Below are 24079 nucleotides of genomic sequence, written 5' to 3'. Positions count from 1 at the left end.
TCATATGGGGGCTCAGTAATATGAACATCCACTCACCAAAGCCAACTTGGTTACAACCATGGCTGAGTGTCCAATTTGCCAGCAGCAGAGACCAACATTTCGTCCCCAACATGGCACCATTCCCTGGAGTGATCAGCCAGCTACTTGGTGGCAGGTTAATTACACTGGATCACCTCCATCATGAAAGGGGCAACATTTTGTTCTTACTGGAATAGATACTTTCTATGGATACAGACTGGACGTCCCTGAACTCAATGCTTCTGCCAAATCTGCTATCCGTGGACTTACAGCAGGCTTTATCCACCATCATGATATTCCACACCACATTGTTTCTGATCAAGAAACTCACATTACAGCAAAAGAAGGGTGGCAATGGGCCCATGCTCATGGAACTCACTGGTCTTAACATGCTCCCCACCATCTTGAAGCAGCTAGTTTGACAGAATGGTGGACTGCCTTTTGAAGACTCAGTTACAGGGCCAGCTGGGTGGCAGAACCCTGCAGGGCTGGAACAAGATTCTCTAGAAGGCTGTATATACTCTGAATCAGTGTCCAATATATAGTGCTATTTCTCCCACAGCCAGAATTCACAGGTCTAGAAATTAAGGGATGAAAATGGGAGTGGCACTGCTCACTATTACCCCTAGTGAGCAAGGAAAGAATGTCCATTCTCATTCTTATTCAACATAGCATTGGCTGTCTTAGCCAGTGAAAAAGCAAGACTGAAAAGGAAGAAATAAAACTGTCCAACTAGCAAATGACATGATGGTCTACATAGAAAATCCCAAGGATCCACCAAGAAAACCCCAAGAACTAATAAGCGACTTCAGCAAAGTCACAGAATATAATATCAACACACGAAACTTCATTATATTTCCAGAAACTATCAGTAAACATGTGACAATTGAAATTAAAAACACAATACCATTTACAATCACTCTAAAAATTATAATAAAGGACTTCCCTCGTGGCGCAGTGGTTAAGAATCTGCCTGCCAATGCAGGGGACACGGGTTCGAGCCCTTGTCTGGGAAGATCCCACATGCCACGGAGCAACTAAGCCCATGTGCCACAACTACTGAGCCTGCGCTCTAGAGCCCGCGAGCCATAACTACTGAGCCCGGGTACCACAATTACTGAAGCCCACGCGCCTAGAGCCTGTGCTCCACAACAAGAGAAGCCACCGCGCTGCAACGGAGAAGCCCACACACTGCAACGAAGAGTAGCCCCCACTTGCCACAACTACAGAAAGACTGCAAGCAGCAATGAAGACCCAACGCAGCCAAAAATATATACATATATATAAAATAAGTATAAATCTAGTAACAAATGTGTAAGACCTACATGATGAAAATTACAAAGAATCAATGAAGGAACTCAAATATCTAAATAAATGACAGACATTCCATGTTCATGGACTAGAAACCTCAATATAGTAAAGACATCAATTCTCACATTCGTCTATAGGTTTAAACACAATTCCTATCAAAATCTCAGTAAATTACCTTTTTGTGCTTATAGACAATTTTACTCTTAAAATTTACATGGAAAGGCAAAGGACCTAGAAAAGCCAAACAATTCTGAATAAGAATGAAGTGGGAAGAATCATTCTAGTCAATTTTAAGACTTACCATTTAGTTCAGTAATCAAGAGAGTATGAATTAGAGAAGAGACAGACAGAGATACATGGAACAAAATAGAGAACCCCAAAATAAGCCCACCGAAATATGTCCAATTTATTTTTTGACAAAGGTGAAGAAGTAATTCAATAGCAGAAACACAGTCTTTTTCACAAACAGTGCTGGTGCAATTGGACATCAATAGGCAAAACAAACAAACAAACAAAAAATCTTGAACTAAATCTCATACCTTATATAAAAATTACCTCAAAATGCATCATTAGTTTAAGTGTAAAATCTAAACTATAAACCTTTTAGAAGAAAACATATGGGAACATATGTATACATATAACTGATTAAATTTGTGATAAAGCAAAAAAAAAAAAAGAAAACATAAGAGAAGATCTTCACAAAGTAGGGCTAGGCAAAGAGTCCTTAGACATGACATCAAAACCATAATCCATAAAAAAAAAACTGATAAATAGGACTGTTTTAGGGACAAAGTTTTATTCAGTTTGTCAATTTGGTCTAAAATACACTTTACTATGCATTTTCCATTTTATCTTCTAATATTTTCAATTTGATTCCCTCATTAGTCATTTCAAGCTCATGTGTGCTAAGCATTGTATTCCTATTGTACCAATAAAGAAAAAGATTTAGAGAAGTTAAGCAAGTTGTTTCATGGTGAGTGCGAAAAACATGAGTTTGAATCCAGATAGTTCTATATTTAGACCCTATCCATATTCTTTTAATGTCACTGTACTAACTCTAAAATCCAGAAAAATCCATCTGATCTCTTACATACTGCTTGTGGAAGTGTAAATTGGAACCACAACTTGAGAGATCAAATTTTCCCATTATCAAGTAAGGTTGAAGATGCACAAAAGCTATCTAAGTGGAAACCCAGCCAGTTTATTTATATGGAAACACACATGTTCCTTATCCTCCTTCCTAAATTAACCATTATTCTGAGTGTGCAAGTCATTCTCAGCAGCATACATACAGGCAGTAAAACCATCTATAGAGTTGTCTATAACTGTCTCCAATTCCTCTCTTCCCATTCTCTACTGAAGTTCTCCAATACGACTTTCATTTCCGTCAATTCACTGAAAAGCTCTTTGTGAAGACCATCAATAACCTCTACACTGTCAAATCCAAAAGTAAATTCTCAGTCCTCATCTAAGCTGGTTTATAATCATTACTAAATTAATTACTCTCATTTTCTTCACTGTGTGTTCAGGATCTCTCTCTTGCTCCTCGTTCTCAGCCTATCTTACTAGAAATTCACTTTAAGCCTCTTTTGCTAGTTCTTCCTCATTTTCCTGCCCCTAAGATCGAGATGCTCCACGGTTCAATCTTCAGACCTTTTCTCTTTCTGGCTACAGTGACATCCCTGGTGATCTCAATTAGGACCATAACTTTAAATATTACCTCTATGCTAATGATTCCTAAAACTTTTATCTCCAACCCAAATGCCCTCCCAAACTCTACACTCAACTTCTCCAGCTTGATGTTTAAGTGGCATCTCAGTTTAATATTTAATATGTCGAAAATTTAATGCTTGCTTTCCACCATCACCACCACAAAGTGCTTTTCCCGCACTTTTCTTAATCTAACTTTTCTTAATCTCATAAAATATCCCTAGAGCTAATGCCACAAAGACAATACAGGATCATTATCCTAACCTAGTATGACATTTCAAACAACAAAAATATGGTAAGGGCACTAGTCTTGACTCAAGAGACCACTAGTGTTAGTTTTACCGTTAAATACATGACCTGGAATAAGAAAAGCATTAAGAATTCTTACATCTGTAAAATCACATGATTTTATAATTTATTTACTGAGTACATACTATATCTCAGACACTGAGGTAGTCACGGGATACAAATAATTACAAATAGATTAACTACTGATATTCTTATTTTAAAACTGAAATGAATGTAAGGTCACCTAAATATTCCTATACCTTCATTAGGCACAATGAAAATATCCTGAAAAAGCAAATTAAGTATGTACCTTTCAGGGCTGTTGTCTTTTCTTTTTCATCTGGACCTCCCTGCTGGATGTGTGCCATGCTTATCCAAATTGGCAACAAAATTAAAGAGCTCAAGGAAATAGACATCAATCTTCAGAAGACAGTCTAGAATGAATGAAAGCAATAAATTAAGCTCTACTCAATCCTACCTACTCCACGAGAACGTCCTAGATCTTCCCAAATGGAATTAATCTCTCTATCCTGATTTCCCACTGCACTTTGTTGATGCCTATACCGTAGTACTTATCATAGCCTGCCTTGCGTTATAGTTATTTATGTGTTTGTCTGGGTCACCTAACAGATTACAAAAGCCTCAGGATAAAGGTATCAACTTTTTGTCATCTTGATGTCTCTCGTATCACCAAACACAACACGTTATACACACAGACACCTAATGCTGCTAAACTGAACTGAGCTAAACTTACTATTTAGGTGTAGTTCCCTATCATCTAATGTTCTTAAAAATATCTCCATGTAGTTTCTAAAAAGTGACATTTCTTTTAAAATAAACTGTCAGCATGTCAGGTACAAGGTCAGAATATTTTTTTCCTGGGACATGCAGACAGGCAGAAGGAGAAAAATACTTAAGGTAGCCATAAATTACCTCTAGTGTAATTCAAAATACAACTTTAAGGGAAAAAATTAGCCCTTAAAAAAAAAAAAACTATGTCAAATTCTATGTCTGGAAGCCATATTCTATAAATGGTACTCCAGTAAACAATCGTAATATAAAGTTATGATTTATTAAAATCTAATGCTGCTCTGCCTTGGCCAAAAGGAAGGCATTTAAACTATAAATAGTCAGTTTCTCCCAGGGTGCCCACAAACAGGGAAAAAATAACAAAACACTATTCCTAAAGTTTAAAAGGAAAGAATGCAACACATACAGTGGAAAAAAATTAAATGAAATTAAAACAGTCAATCCATACTGTTAAGGAAATTACATAAAAACTGTGATAAACAAGACTGAATATTCCTCTGACTGATTTACTTACTACCCAAAAAGCAAACTTCAGTTTCCACTCAGAGGTATATTGTACAATTATCTTTAAAAACTGAGGCATTTTTATAATTAACAGAGTACAGCAGGAAATGCTTTAAAATAATAATAATAATACTTAAAATAATATTTTTAAACTATGAACATTCCCAGGGTCATAAATCAATGCTGCCCTTATCTCAATTCTAACTGTAGGTGGGGTAGTATAAGAGGAAGGGCCCTCTGGCTCTACTACTAACTAACCATGTGTCCTTGACAAATTATTTAACTTCTCTAAGCCTCACTTTCCACATATGTAAAATGTAAATGATAATCATGCTTCCCTCATGGTGTTACAATGAGGTTAAATATAGAACATTTAGTATAGTGCCTGATGCGTAATTAAGTGTTCAACACATGTTGGTTTATATTTTTTAAATGTTGTAAATGTATCCTAGCTTCACTACTTAATAACAGCCTCTGTGGCCAGGGACAAGTCACTTAATATCCAAAAATCTTCAGATTCCTCATTTATAAAGTGTAGTTCATATAACAGTGGTTGAGAAGTAATATTACAGAAGGTGTGTACAGCTGATCATTGCTATTACTAGTGGTATTACTGCTTCTCAATAATGTGGGGTTTCCTAACCTAGGAATAACTAAAATATGAGACTATTTTTGACTGGGAAAGCATTTGCACTTAGCATGGAAGTAGTTGTTTTTCTTCTGTGAATAGGTAACTCAAAACTCTGTAAATTCTTCATGGATGAAATATGTCTATATTCCTTCAAGACACGTATTTTTGTCTATAGGGTGGGCAATGTGCAAGACACCAGGGTGCAATGGTGAGTAAAACATGGTCACGGCCCGGGTGGGGCTTACTCTCTCATGACCAAATGAAACTACCAAATTGCCACAAATAAAATATATGAGACCCAGACTGATCATTACAACACCGTTATAAAAAAAAAGCAGGGTTTCCCTGGTGGCGCAGTGGTTGAGAGTCCGCCTGCCGATGCAGGGGACACGAGTTCGTGCCCAGGTCCGGGAAGATCCCACATGCCGCAGAGCGGCTAGGCCCGTGAGCCATGGCCACTGGGCCTGCGCGTCCGGAGCCTGTGCTCCGCAACGGGAGAGGCCACAACAGTGAGAGGCCCACGTACGGCAAAAAAAAAAAAAAAAAAAAAAAGCAATATTTGTAAGGGTTATCTATTTACATTCAGGAATTAGTTTTATCTGTCAAGTCCCACAAGTTTGTGTACAAGTTTCACCGGCAACTCCTTATTATCTACCATCTTGTAGCAGAAATGAAATAGAAATGTTCATAATGATAGAGATTCCATACAGTGCTCTTTGCCAACAATTCCAAAACCAAATTAACTATCTATAGGGAGACTTCTTGCATTTTTTTACTCTATCCCTCTGCCAATTCAGTTTTCTTCTAAATGTAAACTGTTAGGTTATTTTTCACTGGCCTCAAATTGTCTAATTTCTAAACAGAACAATTTATATTATTATTTCATTGTGATTGTTTCACTGAAGGCAAAATTATAAAATAGTTTTGATGCTAGAGTCATTTTCAAGATTCATATCTTAAAATTCTGGGGATCTAATGTACAGCATGGTGGCTAAAGTTAACAATACTGTGCTGTATACTTGAAAGTTGCTAAGAGAGTAGGTCTTAAAAGTTCTCACCACAAAACAAAACAAAAAAAGTAACTACGTGAGGTTATAGATGTGTTAACTAACCTTATTGTGGTAATCATTTTGCAAAACATATATAAATCAAGTCATCACATTATGTGTCTTAAATTCACATAATGTTATATGTCAATTATATCTCAATAAAACTTGAAAAAAAGCTCTAACTGCTCTACAGTGTTTAATAACACATTCCCCCTTTAAGACTTTGATCTTCATGAGGACAGGTATCATGACTGTCCCTAGCACAATGTCTGATACATTGTGGAGCTCAATGGATATTTGTCAAATTCACAAATAAATGAGTAAGAGATATAGGGAAAAAATATAATTCACATTTTAAAGAATCATTTTCAAGACTCCCAAGATCAAATATCAATTAATAATCACTATGCTTATTTTATACAAGACAACCCAAAAACACACGTCGCAATTCACTGAAGTGATGATATATAAGTTAGGAGACTACTAACTACTATCTTTGACCCTAAACTTTATAGCAGCAGATACAAAGCAGGTAAGCATGAAGCAAACTGCCTATCGCCTTCTTATTCACTGTTAGATTTTTATCTTCTTGAGTTATTTTCCTCGGCTGTGGCACAGCTGGTGAAACTAAATCAGGAACATTATAAATTCTCAATTTAGTTTTCCTCATAAAAATTCAGAGTTATAACATGCATGACCACAGATAAACACTACTGCAAATGCAGCCAGTTTGATACATTTGATGTATACATATTAATACGTGCACTTGACATAGTTTATTTAGTATTATCTGATGGAGGTTAGGTTATAGGGAATAAAGTGGTGGAAGGTTTATACTGATGTGAACTGCGACACAGTTGACATGCTGTATACTTCATGATAACCACTGATGTTTAAATATGGTTTCCTAGAAATGGTTACAATATAAACTAGATCCAAAACATCTCAGTTTGCGATTTCATTCTGCGAACTACACAAAACAATTATCATATCTTCTTCCTTTCTATGGTTCCAACAGAGAATCCACTATGTATAAATAAAGCTATAAATAACTTGTCATGTGTAATCTTTATCCAGTGAGCATTTCAAAACATGAAACAGCAGAATATTTCTTATTTGCCCTATTTGCTCAAAATATGGCATGAGCACTTATAAAATGTACACAAAGATACACAGAAGCCTTAGTTTCCTACACCTGTTTGTTTTTAGGCAGGTATTAAATAGGACCTAGATATAGATTATTTTGCAACAGAAGGCCTTTCCACCTCACATTCTGAATGTAATGATGAAAGTACAAAACATATCACAGGACGAGTAAAATTGGGTTAAGTCCCTGGGACCCCTGGAGCTGGTTTGGTCCCCCAAAGAATCTATGCTAAGTCAGGCTCTGAAATCCAGCTCATGAAAGCTTACTTGCAATCAAAAACACAGTAATTGAACCGGTACCAGAGATTTAAGAAAAACCAAAACATCTACCCAAATTAGAGTTAAAATATGCATGTTACTCAGAAGTTCCTCATCAGCAAAGTTTAGTTCATAACAATCCTGGACAGTTTATAGTTCTGAGTCAATAGTGTGAAAAATGTATGTTTTGGAGAGAGAGTGTGTGTGATAGTTTGTGTGTGTGTGTATGTGTGTGTGTACAGACATATAGGCACTGGGGAAGAGGCTAAAGAAGAATAAGGGCATAGGGCTGAAGAAGACATGGAAGACAAGGCCCAGGGTAATATGGGCTCTTAGTGCATAGAAAATGGTGGCTTCTACAGAGAATGTAATCTATATGTGGGTCAAGGTTTAGCTCAGAGTAGGAATATCTTGTTCCAATCCAAACACACCTAAAGTAATTCCTTAGTTTCTCAAGCAAAGTGATGTTTTAGGTTTGGGAGGAGAAATTCAGGTTTTTAGCCTCAATTCCACCACCTAGTGGCTGAGTGATCTTGAGAAAGTCACAACTTCTCTAACCTAAGTAATGGGAATAACAAAGAAAATAAGAGCACTTCCCTTTACAGGGTGATTATGAAGATCATATGAAAAAATGTAGACAAAAACATTTTACAAATTATAAATTCCTTTATAAATATTAGTAATCCCCATAACATTAGAAATAATTTGGTTCCAATTACTATGTGCTCAAACGCCAAAAAGGATATTCTCATCATCCAGCTTATAGGAATGAGAAACTTGCAATGGGCATCATTTGGGTGAATTCTTAGAATAAACAATTAAGCCCCATAATAAGTACTTGTTAAGTTGACTTGGGTTTCCAAGACTATATTGAACATAATTATAATGGAACTTAAATTAATTTTTAATATAATTTGTTTATATTCTTGTCTAATCTTATTAAAATGTATGTCTGGAAAAGTTCAAGTATGTGAGTTCTACCTTCATTCAGATTAAAGTTGTGTCCAAAGAAGAACATTATTCCAACTATCTCCTAAATGCACATGTTACAAAGTCACCAAGTCCTTTCACATCCATTATCTTATTAGGTCACTGCCACAACTGGCTGATAGAGTCAAACTACTCAACTTCAACTAGGAAAATAATTCTAGTTTCTTTATCCTACAGAAGGTTTTCACTCTTGTGTACTAATTTATGTCATCAGGGAGTATTACAATTTGGAGTTTAGGCAAGTTGGAGGAAGTTGATTACACATATACAGACAAAAGCTGTCCACCAAAATTGTCTCAGCCTATTTGGTTTGCTATTCAGAATTAAGATTGATAAAAAATTACTCCCCATCATAATAGAATACTCCTCAGCCATAAAAAAGAATGAAATATTGCCATTTGCAGCAACATGGATAGACCTACAGAATATTATACTTAGTGAATGAAGCAAGTTAGACAGAGAAAGACAAATAATATATGGTACCACTTATATGTGGAATCTAAAAAATAAAACAAATGAATTGATATATAAAACAGAAACAGACATAGAAAACAAATTTATAGTTACCAAAAGGGAAATGGAGGGGGGTAAGGATAAATTAGGAGTATGGGATTAACAAATCCAAACTACTATACATAATATAAATAAGTGACAAGGATTTACTGCATAGCATAGGAAACTATATTCAGTATCTTGTAATAACCTTTAATGGAAAATAATCTGAAAAAAATATATATATATATAAAACTGAATCATTTTGCACACCTGAAACTAACACAATATTGTAAATCATCTGTACTATAATAAAAAAATTTAATAAATCAATAAAAAATGTAATCCCTAAACTGGAAACAAACTGAAACAAACTACTCATCAAGTTTGTTACACAACTATTAAAAAAAAAATTACTCCCCATCATTCCTCACAGTACTTTGGCAAGTCAAGCATCTAAAAGAAAGAGTCAAAAGTTAAGGAATATCAAATACAAAGATTTTAGAAGAAACTAATATTGTACTACTGTGTCTTTTTAATAGGTTCCGAGCTTGGTAGTCATCTGGTTAGGTTTCATATTGCTTTCTGGTTAGCAAAAAGACAGAAACTCAATAAGGCTAGAGTGAAAACGTTAGAATATCTCCAAGACAATGCTAAAACTGAATCTAAGAAATTAAACATAGCTAAGACAATTCTTTAGATAACTCTCAATTTTGAAGCCCCACAAAAGAAAAAATAATTTAAGTAGCCTTTTATGAAGTTTTCATAATATGGAACAGAAATAGCAGAGCTACAGAGGACAAAATAATTCTCAAAAAGGAGATATGCTCAAAATTTTAGAAAAACAGAGTAAATCAAACAAATAGTATCTTTTATAGGGGTCAAATTAAAATGTCATTAGCTACTTAAGAGACTCTATGGTAAACATGAACAATAAAATATAGCTAATATTATGAATGTACATAACTCCAGGCCAAATTAACCAAGCAGAAACTATCTTCATAAGATTTAAAAGTAGCCAATACCATGAAATAACAGTGATAACATATATGCAAAGCCTGAACCAAATTTTCTCATTCCATAAATACTCTTACTAGCATCTGTGCTCAACTTTGTGAACTCAAAGTTCAACCTGAATTTTAAAATATAATATGCATGTTGTAGACACTAAGATGACCCGCCCTCTGCCCCCACCATGCCCCTTCAAGGGGAACTTGCTGCTCAGTAGCAGGGAGTACACTCAGCAAACAGCCTCAAGCTGTTCACCACTTAAGAGTCAGCCTCAGATGCAGAGCACTGCCTCACTCGAGGTCATGCCTTTCCCAGGCTGACTGACCCTCAGGAGCTGACTGAACCAAGTGGGGAAACAAAGGCCCAGCCATTTCAGCCTGATACAGGAGAAGCCTGACAGGCACTATTTGCTCCAGAGCTCGCTGCCAGGTTGGTTGACGTTTTGTCAGGCCTGCATTTAGTTCAACTTCTCCCTTTGACCAATCCCGTTGTCCTCCTTGTTTTCACAAGTGTCAATCGCTAATAAACGCCTTGCACTCCAAATTTTGTCTCAGCATCTGCTTCTGAAAAATCCAAGCTGCAACAATGTACTTTTCTACATGACTTTTCTGCAAATTAAACAAAAAAAGTTCTGATGCTGAGACTTTATATATCCAGACTTTATATATCCAGAATATATAAAGAACACTAGCAACTCAACAATAAAAAGACAACCTAATTTTAAAAACCGACAAAGGATATGAATACACATCTCTCCAAAGAAGATATACAAATGACCAAAAAGCACAAAAAAGATATGCTTAGCATCATTAGTCATTATGAAAATGCAAATCAAAACCACAGTAAGATACCACTTCACACCCTATAGCATGGCTGTAAGCAACAAGAAAGAGAAAAACAAATGCTGGTGAGAAGGTGGAGAAATTGGAACCCTCATCCATTGTCAGAAGGAATGTAAACTGGTGTAGCCACTCACGAAAACAGTCTGGCAGTGCCTCAAAATGTTAAACATAGATTTACCAAAAGATCCAGCAATTCCACTTCCAGCTACATACCTAAGAGAAATGAAAACACATGTCCATACCAAAACTTACACATAAATGTTTACAGAAGCATTATTCATAATTGCTGAAAAGCAGAAACAACTTAAATGTCTATCAAGTGACAACTGGATACACAAAATGTGGTATATATCCATATAACAGAATATTACTCACCAATTAGAAAAAAGAATGAAGTAGTGACATATGCTACAACACGAACGACAATGAAAACATGATAAGCGAAAGAAAGACCACATAGCATATGATTCCATTTATATGAAATGTCTAGAACAGGCAAATCCACTGAAACAGAAAGCAGATTAATAAACAGTTTTGGGGAGTTGGGGTGGGGGAGAGAATGAGAAGTGATTGCCAGTGGGTAGTTAAGTTTCTTTTTGAGGTGATGATTCCGATAGTCCAAAAGAGATATGTTTACATTGGAGCAGTATTCCTCACTGTGTATTAGGTGGCTCTCTCTCTCTCTCATCTCTTCTTTAAAGCTACCATGCCAAAGGTCAAGGCACAGTCTCAAAAGGGAGGAGGCCTGACCATTTCACTCATTCTTCTCTTTTCCTTCCATGAAAACAAAATTGTTAAGTGGACTTCAGGCATACTCACTTAAAGAACTTCTCTCTTCAAATGTCCCTATCATCCCTTCCACCAGAGTCAGGATGACAACCATCTAGGCCTGCTCTATCGAGACATTAGGGGCAAATATATTATTTCCTAGGTATAAAAGGTGATCATTATATATAAAGTTTTTGTAAACCACAGTACTCTAGTCTAGCTTGTTCTAGTTCTGTGCATTGAGGATTCTCTGTTAATGATAATTTGCCTCCCTGGCCTGTCATACATGTATGGCCGCTGAGCCTGCACATCCGGAGCCTGTGGTGGTCCGCAACGGGAGAGGCCAAAACAGAGAGAGGCCCGCGTACCGCAAAAAAAAAAAAAAAAAAAAAAAAGAATAGATCTAACAAAAGTTCTGTTAAAACTATGTGCAAAAAATGATAAAATGTTACTAACAGACAATAAAGAAGACTGAAAGGCATGGCGAGATATATCATATTCATGGACAGAAGGACTGAATACTGTGAAAGTATCAAATTTTTCTCTGATCGATAAATGGATTCAATATAATTCCACTCAAACCCAAGAGTTTTTCCACAAATCTTGAAAACAAGTTCAAAAAATTATATGGAAGAACATCAGCTAAGGAAACTAAAACACTCCTAAAAAAGAAGAATATTATAGAAAGACCTGCCTCATCAGGTATCATGGTAATTAAGATAGTATATGATTAGTACTAGAATAGGCAAGTTGACCAATAGAATAAAACTCCAAAGCAGACCCACATAACAGATTCACGTGACACAGATGACACTGACATATCACTGAGCAAAGGGTGAACTTTCCAGTAAGTGGAAAAACTGGTTAACTACGTTGTAAAAACTGAAATTAGATACCCACCTCATTCCATAGATAGATATCAATTTTGAATGGATTAAGAGAATAAATGCAAAAAGCAAAACTTTAAACTTTTTAGGGGAAATTATGGGAGACTATGGTTTTGATGTTGGGGCAGGAAATACAATTTAGATATTTACAAAAGAGATATTATTTTACACTCACTAGGCTAGAAAATATTAAGAAGTGACAATACCCAAAGTTAAAAAGAATTGGGTATAACGGAGACTTTTATTTACAGTGCTGATCATAATATAAATTAATAAAACCACTTTGAAAACATTGGCATAAGATATCCAGGTTAAACATTCTCATAACCTTCAACACAGTAATCTCACATCCTGGTCCACTACTTGGTCTTGTATATGTGTATCAGGAGATGGGTATAAATATGTTCAGAAAAATTGGTCCCAAAGGATACATATCATCATATCATCAAAAAAAGGCAGTTTATACATTACCTATAGCTGAATAACAAATTACCTCAAAATGTAGTTGCCCAAAACAGTAAACATTTATAATCTCCCACAGGTAATATGTATCAGAAATTTGGAAGCAGCTCAGCTGGGAGGTTCTGGCTCAGATTCATGAGGTTGCAGGCAAGATATACTGGCAAATTTTGGAGACTAATCCCTTGTCGGTCACATCATTTGCAAATATTTTCTCCCAATCTGTGGGTTGTCTTTTCGTTTTGTTTATGGTTTCCTTTGCTGTGCAAAAGCTTTTGAGTTTAATTAGGTCCCATTTGTTTATTTTTGTTTTTATTTCCAATATTCTGGGAGATGGACTGAAAAAGATATTGCTGGGATTTATGAAAGAGAGTGTTCTGCCTATGTTTTCCTCTAGGAGTTTTATAGTGTCTAGGAGTTTTATAGTGTCACATATAGGTCTTTAATCCATTTTGAGTTTACTTTTGTGTATGGTGTTAGGGAATGTTCTAGTTTCATTCTTTTACATGTAGCTGTCCAGTTTTCCCAGCACCACTTATTGAACAGAGCTGTCTTTTCTCCATTGTATATTCTTGCCTCCTTTGTCACAAATTGACCATAGATGCGTGAGGTGCATGGGTTTATTTCTGGGCTTTCTATCCTGTTCCATTGATCTATATTTCTGTTTTTGTGCCAGTACCATACTATTTTGATTACTGTAGATTTGGAGTATAGTCTGAAGTCAGGGAGCCTGATTCCTCCAGCTCTGTTTTTCTTTCTCAAGATTACTTTGGCTATTCTAGGTCCTTTGTGTCTCCATACACATTTTAAGATTTTTTTGTTCTAGTTCTGTGAAAAATGCCATTGGTAATTTGATAGGGATTGCACTGAATCTGTAGATTGTCTTGGGTAGTGTAGTAATTTGACAATACTGACTTCTAATACAAGAACATGGTATGTCTTTCCATCTGTTTGTGTCTTCTTCAATTTAATTCATCAGCATCTTATAGTTTTTGGAGTACAGGTCTTTTGTCTCCTTAGGTAGGTTTATTCCTAGGTATTTTATTATTTTTGATGCCATAGTAAATGTGATTGTTTCTTGTATCATCAAAACAAACAACCCAATCAAAACATGGGTGGAAGACCTAAATATACATTTCTCCAAAGAAGACATACAGATGGCTAAGAGGCACATGAAAAGATGTTCAACATCACTAATTATTAGAGAAATGCTAATCAAAACTACAATGAGATATCACCTCACACCAGTCAAAATAGCTATCATCAAAAAATCTACAAACAATAAATGCTGGAGAGGGTGTGAAGAGGAGGGAAGCCTCCTACACTGTTGGTGAGAATGTAAATTGGTACAGCCACTATGGAAAACAGTATGGACGTTCCTTAAAAAACTAAAAATAGAGCTATCATATCACCCTGCAATCCCACTACTGGGCATATAGCCAGAGAAAAACATGGTCCGAAAGGATACATGTACCCCAATGTTCATTGCAGCACTGTTTACAATACCAAGACATGGAAGCAACCTAAATGTCCATCAACAGAGGAATGTATAAAGAAGATGTGGTAAATATATACAACGGAATATTACTCAGCCATTAAAAATAATGAAAATGCCATTTGCAGCAACATGGATGGACCTAGAGATTGTCATACTGAGTGAAGTATGTCAGAGAGAGAAAGAGAATATCGTATGATATCCCTTATATGAAGAATCTAAAAAGAAATGATACAAATGAACTTATTTACAAAACAAAAGCAGACTCACAGACTTAGAGAATGAACTTATGATTACTAGGGGGAAGAATGGGGGGAAGAGATAGTTAGGGAGTTTGCAATCGACATGTACACACTGCTGTATTTAAAATGGATGAACAACAAGGACCTACTGTATAGCATAGGGAACTCTGCCTAATGTTATGTGGCAGCCTCAATGGGAGGGGAGTTTGGGGTAGAATGGATACATGTATATGTATGGTTGAGTCCCTTTGCACTTGAAACTATCACAACATCATTAATCAGCTATGGTCCAATATAAAATAAAAAGTTAGAAAATTTAAGGATGGATCATAGATTAAAATGTAAAACATAAAACTACAAAAAAAAAAAAAGATATACTGGCAAGGTCTACAACCATCTGAAAGTCAGACTGAAGCTAGAGGTGGCTCACTCACACTGATGAATTATTGGTACTGGTTGTTGCTAGAAGCCTCAGTATCTCCCCACATGGGCTTCTTCAGAGGTCTGCTTGACTATCACCATGCCATGGCTTCTGGCTTTCTCCAGAGACAGCCAGGAAATCAAGGAGAAATTTGCTGCAAAATTCTCACCATCACTTCCTCGATATTCTACTGGCACAGATGGCAACCCTATTCAAAGTAAGAAAGGTCTACACAAAGGCATGAATATCAAGAAGGAAAGACTATTGGGGGTCACCTTAGAATCTGGCTACCACAACTGGAAAAGACTGTTCTCCAATTAAAGCAGAGCAGATATACTGTGGTATATTAATAGAATGAATAGTATATACCAGTGGAAGTGAATGAGCCACAACTACACTCAAAAACACAGATGAATGTTCCAAAAATAACTAACACTAAACAACCAAGAATCAGAAAACTATATAAATTATAATACCATTTATATAGAGCTCAGAAACAAAGTAAACTAAAACAATTTATTGGTATCACAATTTAGGTGATAAAACTTAAGAAAAATCAAGAGAAAAACACAAAATCCAGAATAGTGATTACCACTGGAAAGGTGGGAGGGGTATGAAACTGGGAGAAACACATGGGTCAACGTAAATTGTTGATAGTGTTTTGAGTGTTGGATTGAGTGGTGAATTTAGAGCTGTTCATCATATTATTATGGTCTATAACTTATATATGCATTACACATAGGTGGCTACTTTTGAATCAGTATATAATATACATATAATCACACACAGGCCCTGGTTGCATATAATCTTTTTTATTTATCAACGATATATTTAAAATAAATGATAAAGAAAAACACTAAAAGAAAAAGAATAACACAACTAATTTTAGTAGCACTGCCTTTTATAAATTGTTCTTTGGGGTATTTTTTTTTGTAAATTTATTTATTGTATTTATTTTATTTTTGGCTGTGTTGGGTCTTTGTTGCTGGGTGTGGGCTTTCTCTAGTTGCAGCAAGCAGGGGCTACTCTTCATTGTGGTGAGCCAGCTTCTCACTGCAGTGGCTTCTCTCATTGCGGAGCACGGGCTCTAGGTGCGCAGGCTTCGGTAGCCGTGGCACGCAGGCTCAGAAGTTGTGGCTCACGGGCTCTAGAGCGCAGGCTCAGTTTTTGTGGCGCACGGGCTTAGTTGCTCCACAGCATGTGGGATCTTCCCAGACCAGGGCTCGAACCCATGTCTCCTGCATTGGCAGGCGGACTCTTAACCATTGCACCACCAGGGAAGCCCCAGGGGTGTATTTTTCTTAAACATAATGTTAGGAGTCCAGTCCTGTCTATTTAGTCAGAAATTTGTGGGTCCTACTGGTGAGTAAACCTAAGAAGCAGTTATAAGGACAAAGGATAAACAGGTATTGAGTAAACTTCAGAGCAGCTATATGTCAATAAAATATGATATTATTAAAACCCAACTGATTCCTTGCCTGTTTTGAAATGGAACTAATATTTTGAATAAAAATTGATTTTCTCAAAAGCTTTTGCACCAGCTATTAAAGAAAGATAAACTGTAAATATGTTTAAAATCTGTATTAAAAATAATAATATCCCAAAACTTTATAATAAAATATTTTAAAATACAACTACGCACATAAAGTATTACTTATGTTTTTGTTCTTTCCTTGGTAACTGCCACTAGTAAGCATAAGTAAAATCTGCCTTTGAAGATATACAAGCAATTAAAAATTTTAAATGCTGGCATAAGAGCCAGTTATAAGCAACTTGAAAATAAAAGATGAGGACTAAGAGTCATTTCAGAATGATCTGTCCCGTGACTACCAAAAGATAGGCTCAGCTAGTCACGATAGACTATTCTCCACAGAGGATCATAAGCCAGTCTTTCAACATGACACAAAAATGGGCTTTAATTTTGAGGAAAAAAATATCATAACTTTCCTTGTTTTTTTCAAAATAAGGTAAAAAAGAAAAAATGCTGTAACAGCAGCCACTGGAAGGAAGACTTGATGTTAAAATGAGAATAAAACCAGCATTAGACATTTTATCTGGTGCTCTGTCTGAAAATAACATTTTGTTAAACTCATTTCTATTTGTTTAAATGACAAATGCTGAAAATACTGCTTTTTCTGCATGAAAGTTAAACTTCCTTTCACTGAAAAACAGATGTTGATTCAACCGTCCTTTATTGGTACACAAATTAGCAGTAAGAAAATTATAAAGCTGCCTGAACTAACAAAGAATTAGCACCAATGCTTAGTCTAAGTATATATTTAAAGGCCTATCCTTCCTGTATTTTGTTCATTTGAAATATTATCCACAAATTTGCTATAAGACCTCAGGCACTACTTAGTCCCTAAGTAACCATCTGAAATCCAACTATTCATAAGTTGGCAGAACTTCTGTAAACTTGTGGCATTGCTCTTCATGTGATTGATGGGTTTGGTTTTGTTTTTAATGAAAATATTCATATATTTTATTATTCATTCATGTAAACCTGGTTTTACACACACACACACACACACACACACACACACACACACACACACACACACACACACACACACACACATTACAAGGATCCCAAAGTAAGCTGCAAGCCTCCAGGGCTGGCCCTTTACAGACCACTAAGCCTAAGGATATTATTTAAGACAAGTTTAAACAAAGATTCAAAACAAAATCATAGAACTGGAAAGGCATAAAAGTGGGCTCTTTCACAATTCCAGACTCTACTTTAATAATGGTGTCTAAACAATAGACACCAGGCTTGTATAAAGTCCTGAAACAATTCCAAACCTAACATCACTTCCCTTTTTAAAATGATTGCTTAGACAATCAATATTTTGGAGTTGAGTTCTTAAACTCAAGAATCCTACTGTGATTTAATCAGTGAGCTAACAAAACTGTCAGTTCTGAATAAGAACCATTCAGAAGAAAAAGCAAGAAATGAGGTGTAAACTCTGAGGCGCATAGAGATTCTTCATCTGACAAGATAGTCTATTGAATAGGGAACACCTAAACTAAGAAAATGGTTTCAAAAAATAAATCGGTAACAACAAATATGAAGGGTATAATTCAGATACTTATGCCAAAAGTTTATTTATATTTTAAATTTACATGGAAATTCACTATTTCAGGACCTCTGTAGTATAGTTTTAGTTTTTTAATTTTATGAAGTAAATAGTTGGTCCTTCATTTATATATTTTAATTTTTAGATATAGCTAATATTCATATGCCTTTAAAAATGAGTAGAAAACAGTAATTGGAAAAATGCTAAATGTATTCACTTTCCAACAATAAACCAAAAACTAAAGTTTTGTAATTAAGGAATGTATAGAAAAAGACAACCTCACTCGAATGTTTTGCAGAAACTGAAAACAAGTCTTAGGCAGTAATACATCTTAATAAGTAAGGTAACCAACAGTTCTGTAATTCTGTAGGTGAATATATGCATTATATTTCAAGGCTGAATTAACTAAAACACATATAAATGACCATCGATTTGAAAATTGTGCTGCAATTCCTATCAGGTCAACATTTAGAGAAAACAAAAGGTAGTTGGGCTCTGAGAGAAATACATTTCATATTTACAGTGTAAGACTCTCTAAGGAAGAATTATTTTCTTATTTTTAGAGTAATCTTAACTAAAGTGTGTAACTCAATTTTGCTAAGATATTTTTCCATGTCTTCATAAGAAAATTTACTGCTTAATTTAAAAAATGAAATTTAAACTTAAGACACAAAACATTTCTACTCTGAAATATTTCTCATTACTATTTCCATAATAATTACTATTCTGGAAATACTTTCCTCAAATAGTGTGCTCCCTAAGTACATCACGAAATTTAGTTCTTTGTATTTTATATTATGGTCAGCTGTATACAGGTCATATCACCTCTCTGAGGATAAGGGTTGTTTTCCTCATCCTGACATGTCTTACAAATTATGGGCTCATAAATGTTGACTTAAACAGGGCTTGTTTATAAAATGATCAAAGCCTATTAAAGCAAATAACATTCCCAAGAAATGGACAGAGGAAGGATAATTAATGCAAAAAATGAGTCCTTGGGAATTCCCTGGCAATCCAGTGGTTAGGACTCTGTGCTTTCATTGCCAAGGGAGTGGGTTCAATCCCTGGTCGGGGAACTAAGATCCGACAAGCTGTGGGGTGTGGCCAGAAATTAAGCAAACAAATAAACAAATAAATACATTTTAAAAATGAGTCCTTTATTTTTGAAACTGTATTTACACAATTTTAGTAAATAAGTAACACTAAATGACATTCTTTCAAATGAAACCTATTAGCTAATCTAGATTAATTACTTAAATAAAAAATATTGATACTACTAGAGGATACGGTTGGATTTAGATGATATAGTCAAGGTCTTATTCAGGAAAAACTAACATGGGACTTCCCTGGTGGCACAGTGGTTAAGAATCCACCTGCCAATGCAGGGTACACGGGTTCAAGACCTGGTCCAGGAAGATCCCACATGCCACGGAGCAACTAAGGCCTTGTGCCGCAACTACTGAGCCTGTGCTCTAGAGCCCGCGAGCCACAACTACTGAAGCCCACGTGCCACAACTACTGAAGCCCACATGCCTACAGCCGGTGCTCGGCCACAAGAGAAGCCACCACAATGAGAAGCCCGTGCACCACAACGAAGATTAGCCCCCGCTCTACGCAACGAGAGAAAGCCCATGCCCAGCAACGAAGAACCAATGCAGCCAAAAATTAATTAATTAATTAATCAAAAAGTTATTAAAAGAAAAAACTAATAGACAGTAGGCACAAAAGTCATATAGAAGCATACGGTTTACATAATATATATAGTCAGGTTCTCATTCAAATGGAAGCAATACACACTAAAAACAATAGCCCTAAGGAAACACAGTATCACTTCATTATTGGTTTGGTCAGTGCCTAATACAATAGTTTAGGGCTTTGGTAAAGCTGGGTTCAATATGTGGTGTAGGTATGACACAGGCAGACCTTCCTATCTTTTCCTAAGTTTCAAACTAATTTTAGGATTTCAGAATCTTCTGAAATGCATAGTAGACCAGTAAACATTAGGGCTGAATAAACAACTACCTGGAAAATGTAAACCATATATGATATTTTAAAACTTTAAAAGATATTCCATGCAAATGGAAACCAAAAGAAAGCTGGAGTAGCAAATCTCATACAAGACCAAATAGACTTTAAAATAAAGACTATTAGAAGAGACAAAGAAGGACACTATATAATGATCAAGGGATCGATCCAAGAAGAAGATATGACAATTGTAAATATTTATGCACCCAACATAGGAGCACCTCAATACACAAGGCAAATAATAACAGCCATAAAAGGAGAAATCGACAGTAACACAATCATAGTAGGGGACTTTAACACCCCACTTTCACCAATGGACAGATCATCCAAAATGAAAATAAGTAAGGAAACACAAGCTTTAAATGATACATTAAACAAGATGGACTTAATTGATATTTATAGGACATTCCATCCAAAAACAACAGAATACACATTTTTCTCAAGTGCTCATGGAACATTCTCCAGGATAGATCATATCTTGGGTCACAAATCAAGCCTTGGTAAATTTAAGAAAATTGAAATTGTATCAAGTATCTTTTCTGACCACAATGCTATGAGACTAGATATCAATTACAGGAAAAGATCTGTAAAAAATACAAACACGTGGAGGCTAAACAATACACTACTTAATAACGAAGTGATCACTGAAGAAATCAAAAAGGAAATTAAAAAATACCTAGAAACAAATGACAATGGAGACACGACGACCCAAAACCTATGGGATGCAGCAAAAGCAGTTCTAAGAGGGAAGTTTATAGCAATACAATCCTACCTTAAGAAACAGGAAACATCTCGAATAAACAACCTAACCTTGCACCTAAAGCAATTAGAGAAAGAAGAACAAAAACATCCCAAAGTTAGCAGAAGGAAAGAAATCATAAAAATCAGATCAGAAATAAATGAAAAAGAAATGAAGGAAACGATAGCAAAGATCAATAAAACTAAAAGCTGGTTCTTTGAGAAGATAAACAAAATTGATAAACCATTAGCCAGACTCATCAAGAAAAAAAGGGAGAAGACTCAAATCAATAGAATTAGAAATGAAAAAGGAGAAGTAACAACTGACACTGAAGAAATACAAAAGATCATGAGAGATTATTACAAGCAACTCTATGCCAATACAATGGACAACCTGGAAGAAATGGACAAATTCTTAGAAATGCACAACCTGCCAAGACGGAATCAGGAAGAAATAGAAAATATGAACAGACCAAACACAAGCACTGAAATTGAAACTGTGATAAAAAATCTTCCAACAAACAAAAGCCCAGGACCAGATGGCTTCACAGGCGAATTCTATCAAGCATTTAGAGAAGAGCTAACACCTATCCTTCTCAAACTCTTCCAAAATATAGCAGAGGGAGAACACTCCCAAACTCATTCTACGAGGCCACCATCACCTTGATACCAAAACCAGACAAGGATGTCACAAAGAAAGAAAACTACAGGCCAATATCACTGATGAACATAGATGCAAAAATCCTCAACAAAATACTAGCAAACAGAATCCAACAGCACATTAAAAGGATCATACACCATGATCAAGTGGGGTTTATTCCAGGAATGCAAGGATTCTTCAATATACGCAAATCAATCAACGTGATACACCATATTAACAAATTGAAGGAGAAAAACCATATGATAATCTCAATAGATGCAGAGAAAGCTTTTGACAAAATTCAACACTGATTTATGATAAAAACCCTGCAGAAAGTAGGCATAGAGGGAACTTTCCTCAACATAATAAAGGCCATATATGACAAACCCACAGCCAGCATCATCCTCAATGGTGAACAACTGAAACCATTTCCACTAAGATCAGGAACAAGACAAGGTTGCCCACTCTCACCACTCTTATTCAACATAGTTTTGGAAGTTTTAGCCACAGCAATCAGAGAAGAAAAGGAAATAAAAGGAATCCAAATTGGAAAAGAAGAAGTAAAGCTGTCACTGTTTGCAGATGACATGATGCTATACATAGAGAATCCTACAGATGCTACCAGAAAACTACTAGAGCTAATCAATGAATTTGGTAAAGTAGCAGGATACAAAATTAATGCACAGAAATCTCTGGCATTCCTATATACTAATGATGAAAAATCTGAAAGTGAAATCAAGGAAACACTCCCATTTACCATTGCAACAAAAAGAATAAAATATCTAGGAATAAACCTACCTAAGGAGACAAAAGACCTGTATGCAGAAAATTATAAGACACTGATGAAAGAAATTAAAAATGATACAAATAGATGGAGAGATATACCATGTTCTTGGATTGGAAGAATCAACATTGTGAAAATGACTCTGCTACCCAAAGCAATCTACAGATTCAATGCAATCCCTTTCAAACTACCACTGGCATTTTTCACAGAACTAGAACAAAAAATTTCACAATTTGTATGGAAACACAAAAGACCCCGAATAGCCAAAGCAATCTTGAGAACGAAAAATGGAGCTGGAGGAATCAGGCTCCCTGACTTCAGACTATACTACAAAGCTACAGTAATTAAGACAGTGTGGTACTGGCACAAAAACAGAAAGATAGATCAATGGAACAGGATAGAAAGCCCAGAGATAAACCCACGCACATATGGTCACCTTATCTTTGATAAAGGAGGCAGGAATGTAGAGTGGAGAAAGGACAGTCTCTTCAATAAGTGGTGCTGGGAAAACTGGACAGGGATATGTAAAAGTATGAGATTAGATCACTCCCTTACACCATACACAAAAATAAGTTCAAAATGGATTAAAGACCTAAATGTAAGGCCAGACACTATAAAACTCTTAGAGGAAAACATAGGCAGAACACTCTATGACATAAATCACAGCAAGATCCTTTTTGACCCACCTCCTAGAGTAATGGAAATAAAGACAAAAATAAACACATGGGACCTAATGAAACTTAAAAGCTTTTGCACAGCAAAGGAAACCATAAACAAGACCAAAAGACAACCCTCAGAATGGGAGAAAATATTTGCAAATGAAGCAACTGACAAAGGATTAATCTCCAAAATTTATAAGCAGCTCATGCAGCTCAATAACAAAAAAACAAACAACCCAATCCAAAAATGGGCAGAAGACCTAAATAGACATTTCTCCACAGAAGATATACAGACTGCCAACAAACACATGAAAGGATGCCCAACATCTTTACTCATTAGAGAAATGCAAATCAAAAGTACAATGAGATATCATCTCACACCAGTCAGAATGGCCATCATGAAAAAATCTAGAAACAATAAATGCTGGAGAGGGCGTGGAAAAAAGGGAACACTCTTGCACTGCTGGTGGGAATGTGAATTGGTACAGTCACTATGGAGAACGGTACGGAGGTTCCTTAAAAAACTAAAAATAGAACTACCATATGACCCAGCAATCCCACTACTGGGCATATACCCTGAGAAAACCATAATTCAAAAAGAGTCATGTACCAAAATGTTCATAGCAGCCCTATTTACAATAGCCTGGAGATGGAAACAACCTAAGTGTCCATCATCGGATGAATGGATAAAGAAGATGTGGCACATATATACAATGGAATATTACTCAGCCATAAAAAGAAACGAAATTGAGCTATTTGTAATGTGGTGGATGGACCTAGAGTCTGTCATACAGAGTGAAGTAAGTCAGAAAGAGAAAGACAAA

At 35.8% G+C, this 24079-nt stretch overlaps 1 protein-coding gene across 1 annotated transcript in view; it reads right to left on the bottom strand.

Moving 5' to 3' along the window:
- Positions 1–3743, bottom strand: part of ARB2A (ARB2 cotranscriptional regulator A) — a gene marked incomplete at both ends in the record, with an annotated part of 387052 nt that extends 383309 nt beyond the window's left edge. The window contains one exon of the mRNA XM_079701776.1: positions 3638–3743. Coding sequence (XP_079557902.1) covers positions 3638–3743 — 106 coding nt within the window. The remainder of the gene's footprint in view (positions 1–3637) is intronic.
- Positions 3744–24079: the final 20336 nt, after the last annotated feature.

Source organism: Hyperoodon ampullatus (assembly GCF_949752795.1).
Source record: "Hyperoodon ampullatus genome assembly, chromosome: 4".
NCBI classification, from domain to species: Eukaryota; Metazoa; Chordata; class Mammalia; order Artiodactyla; family Ziphiidae; genus Hyperoodon; species Hyperoodon ampullatus.
Note: the sequence above shows the minus strand (reverse complement) of the source record. Positions and strands in the feature narration are given on the sequence as shown.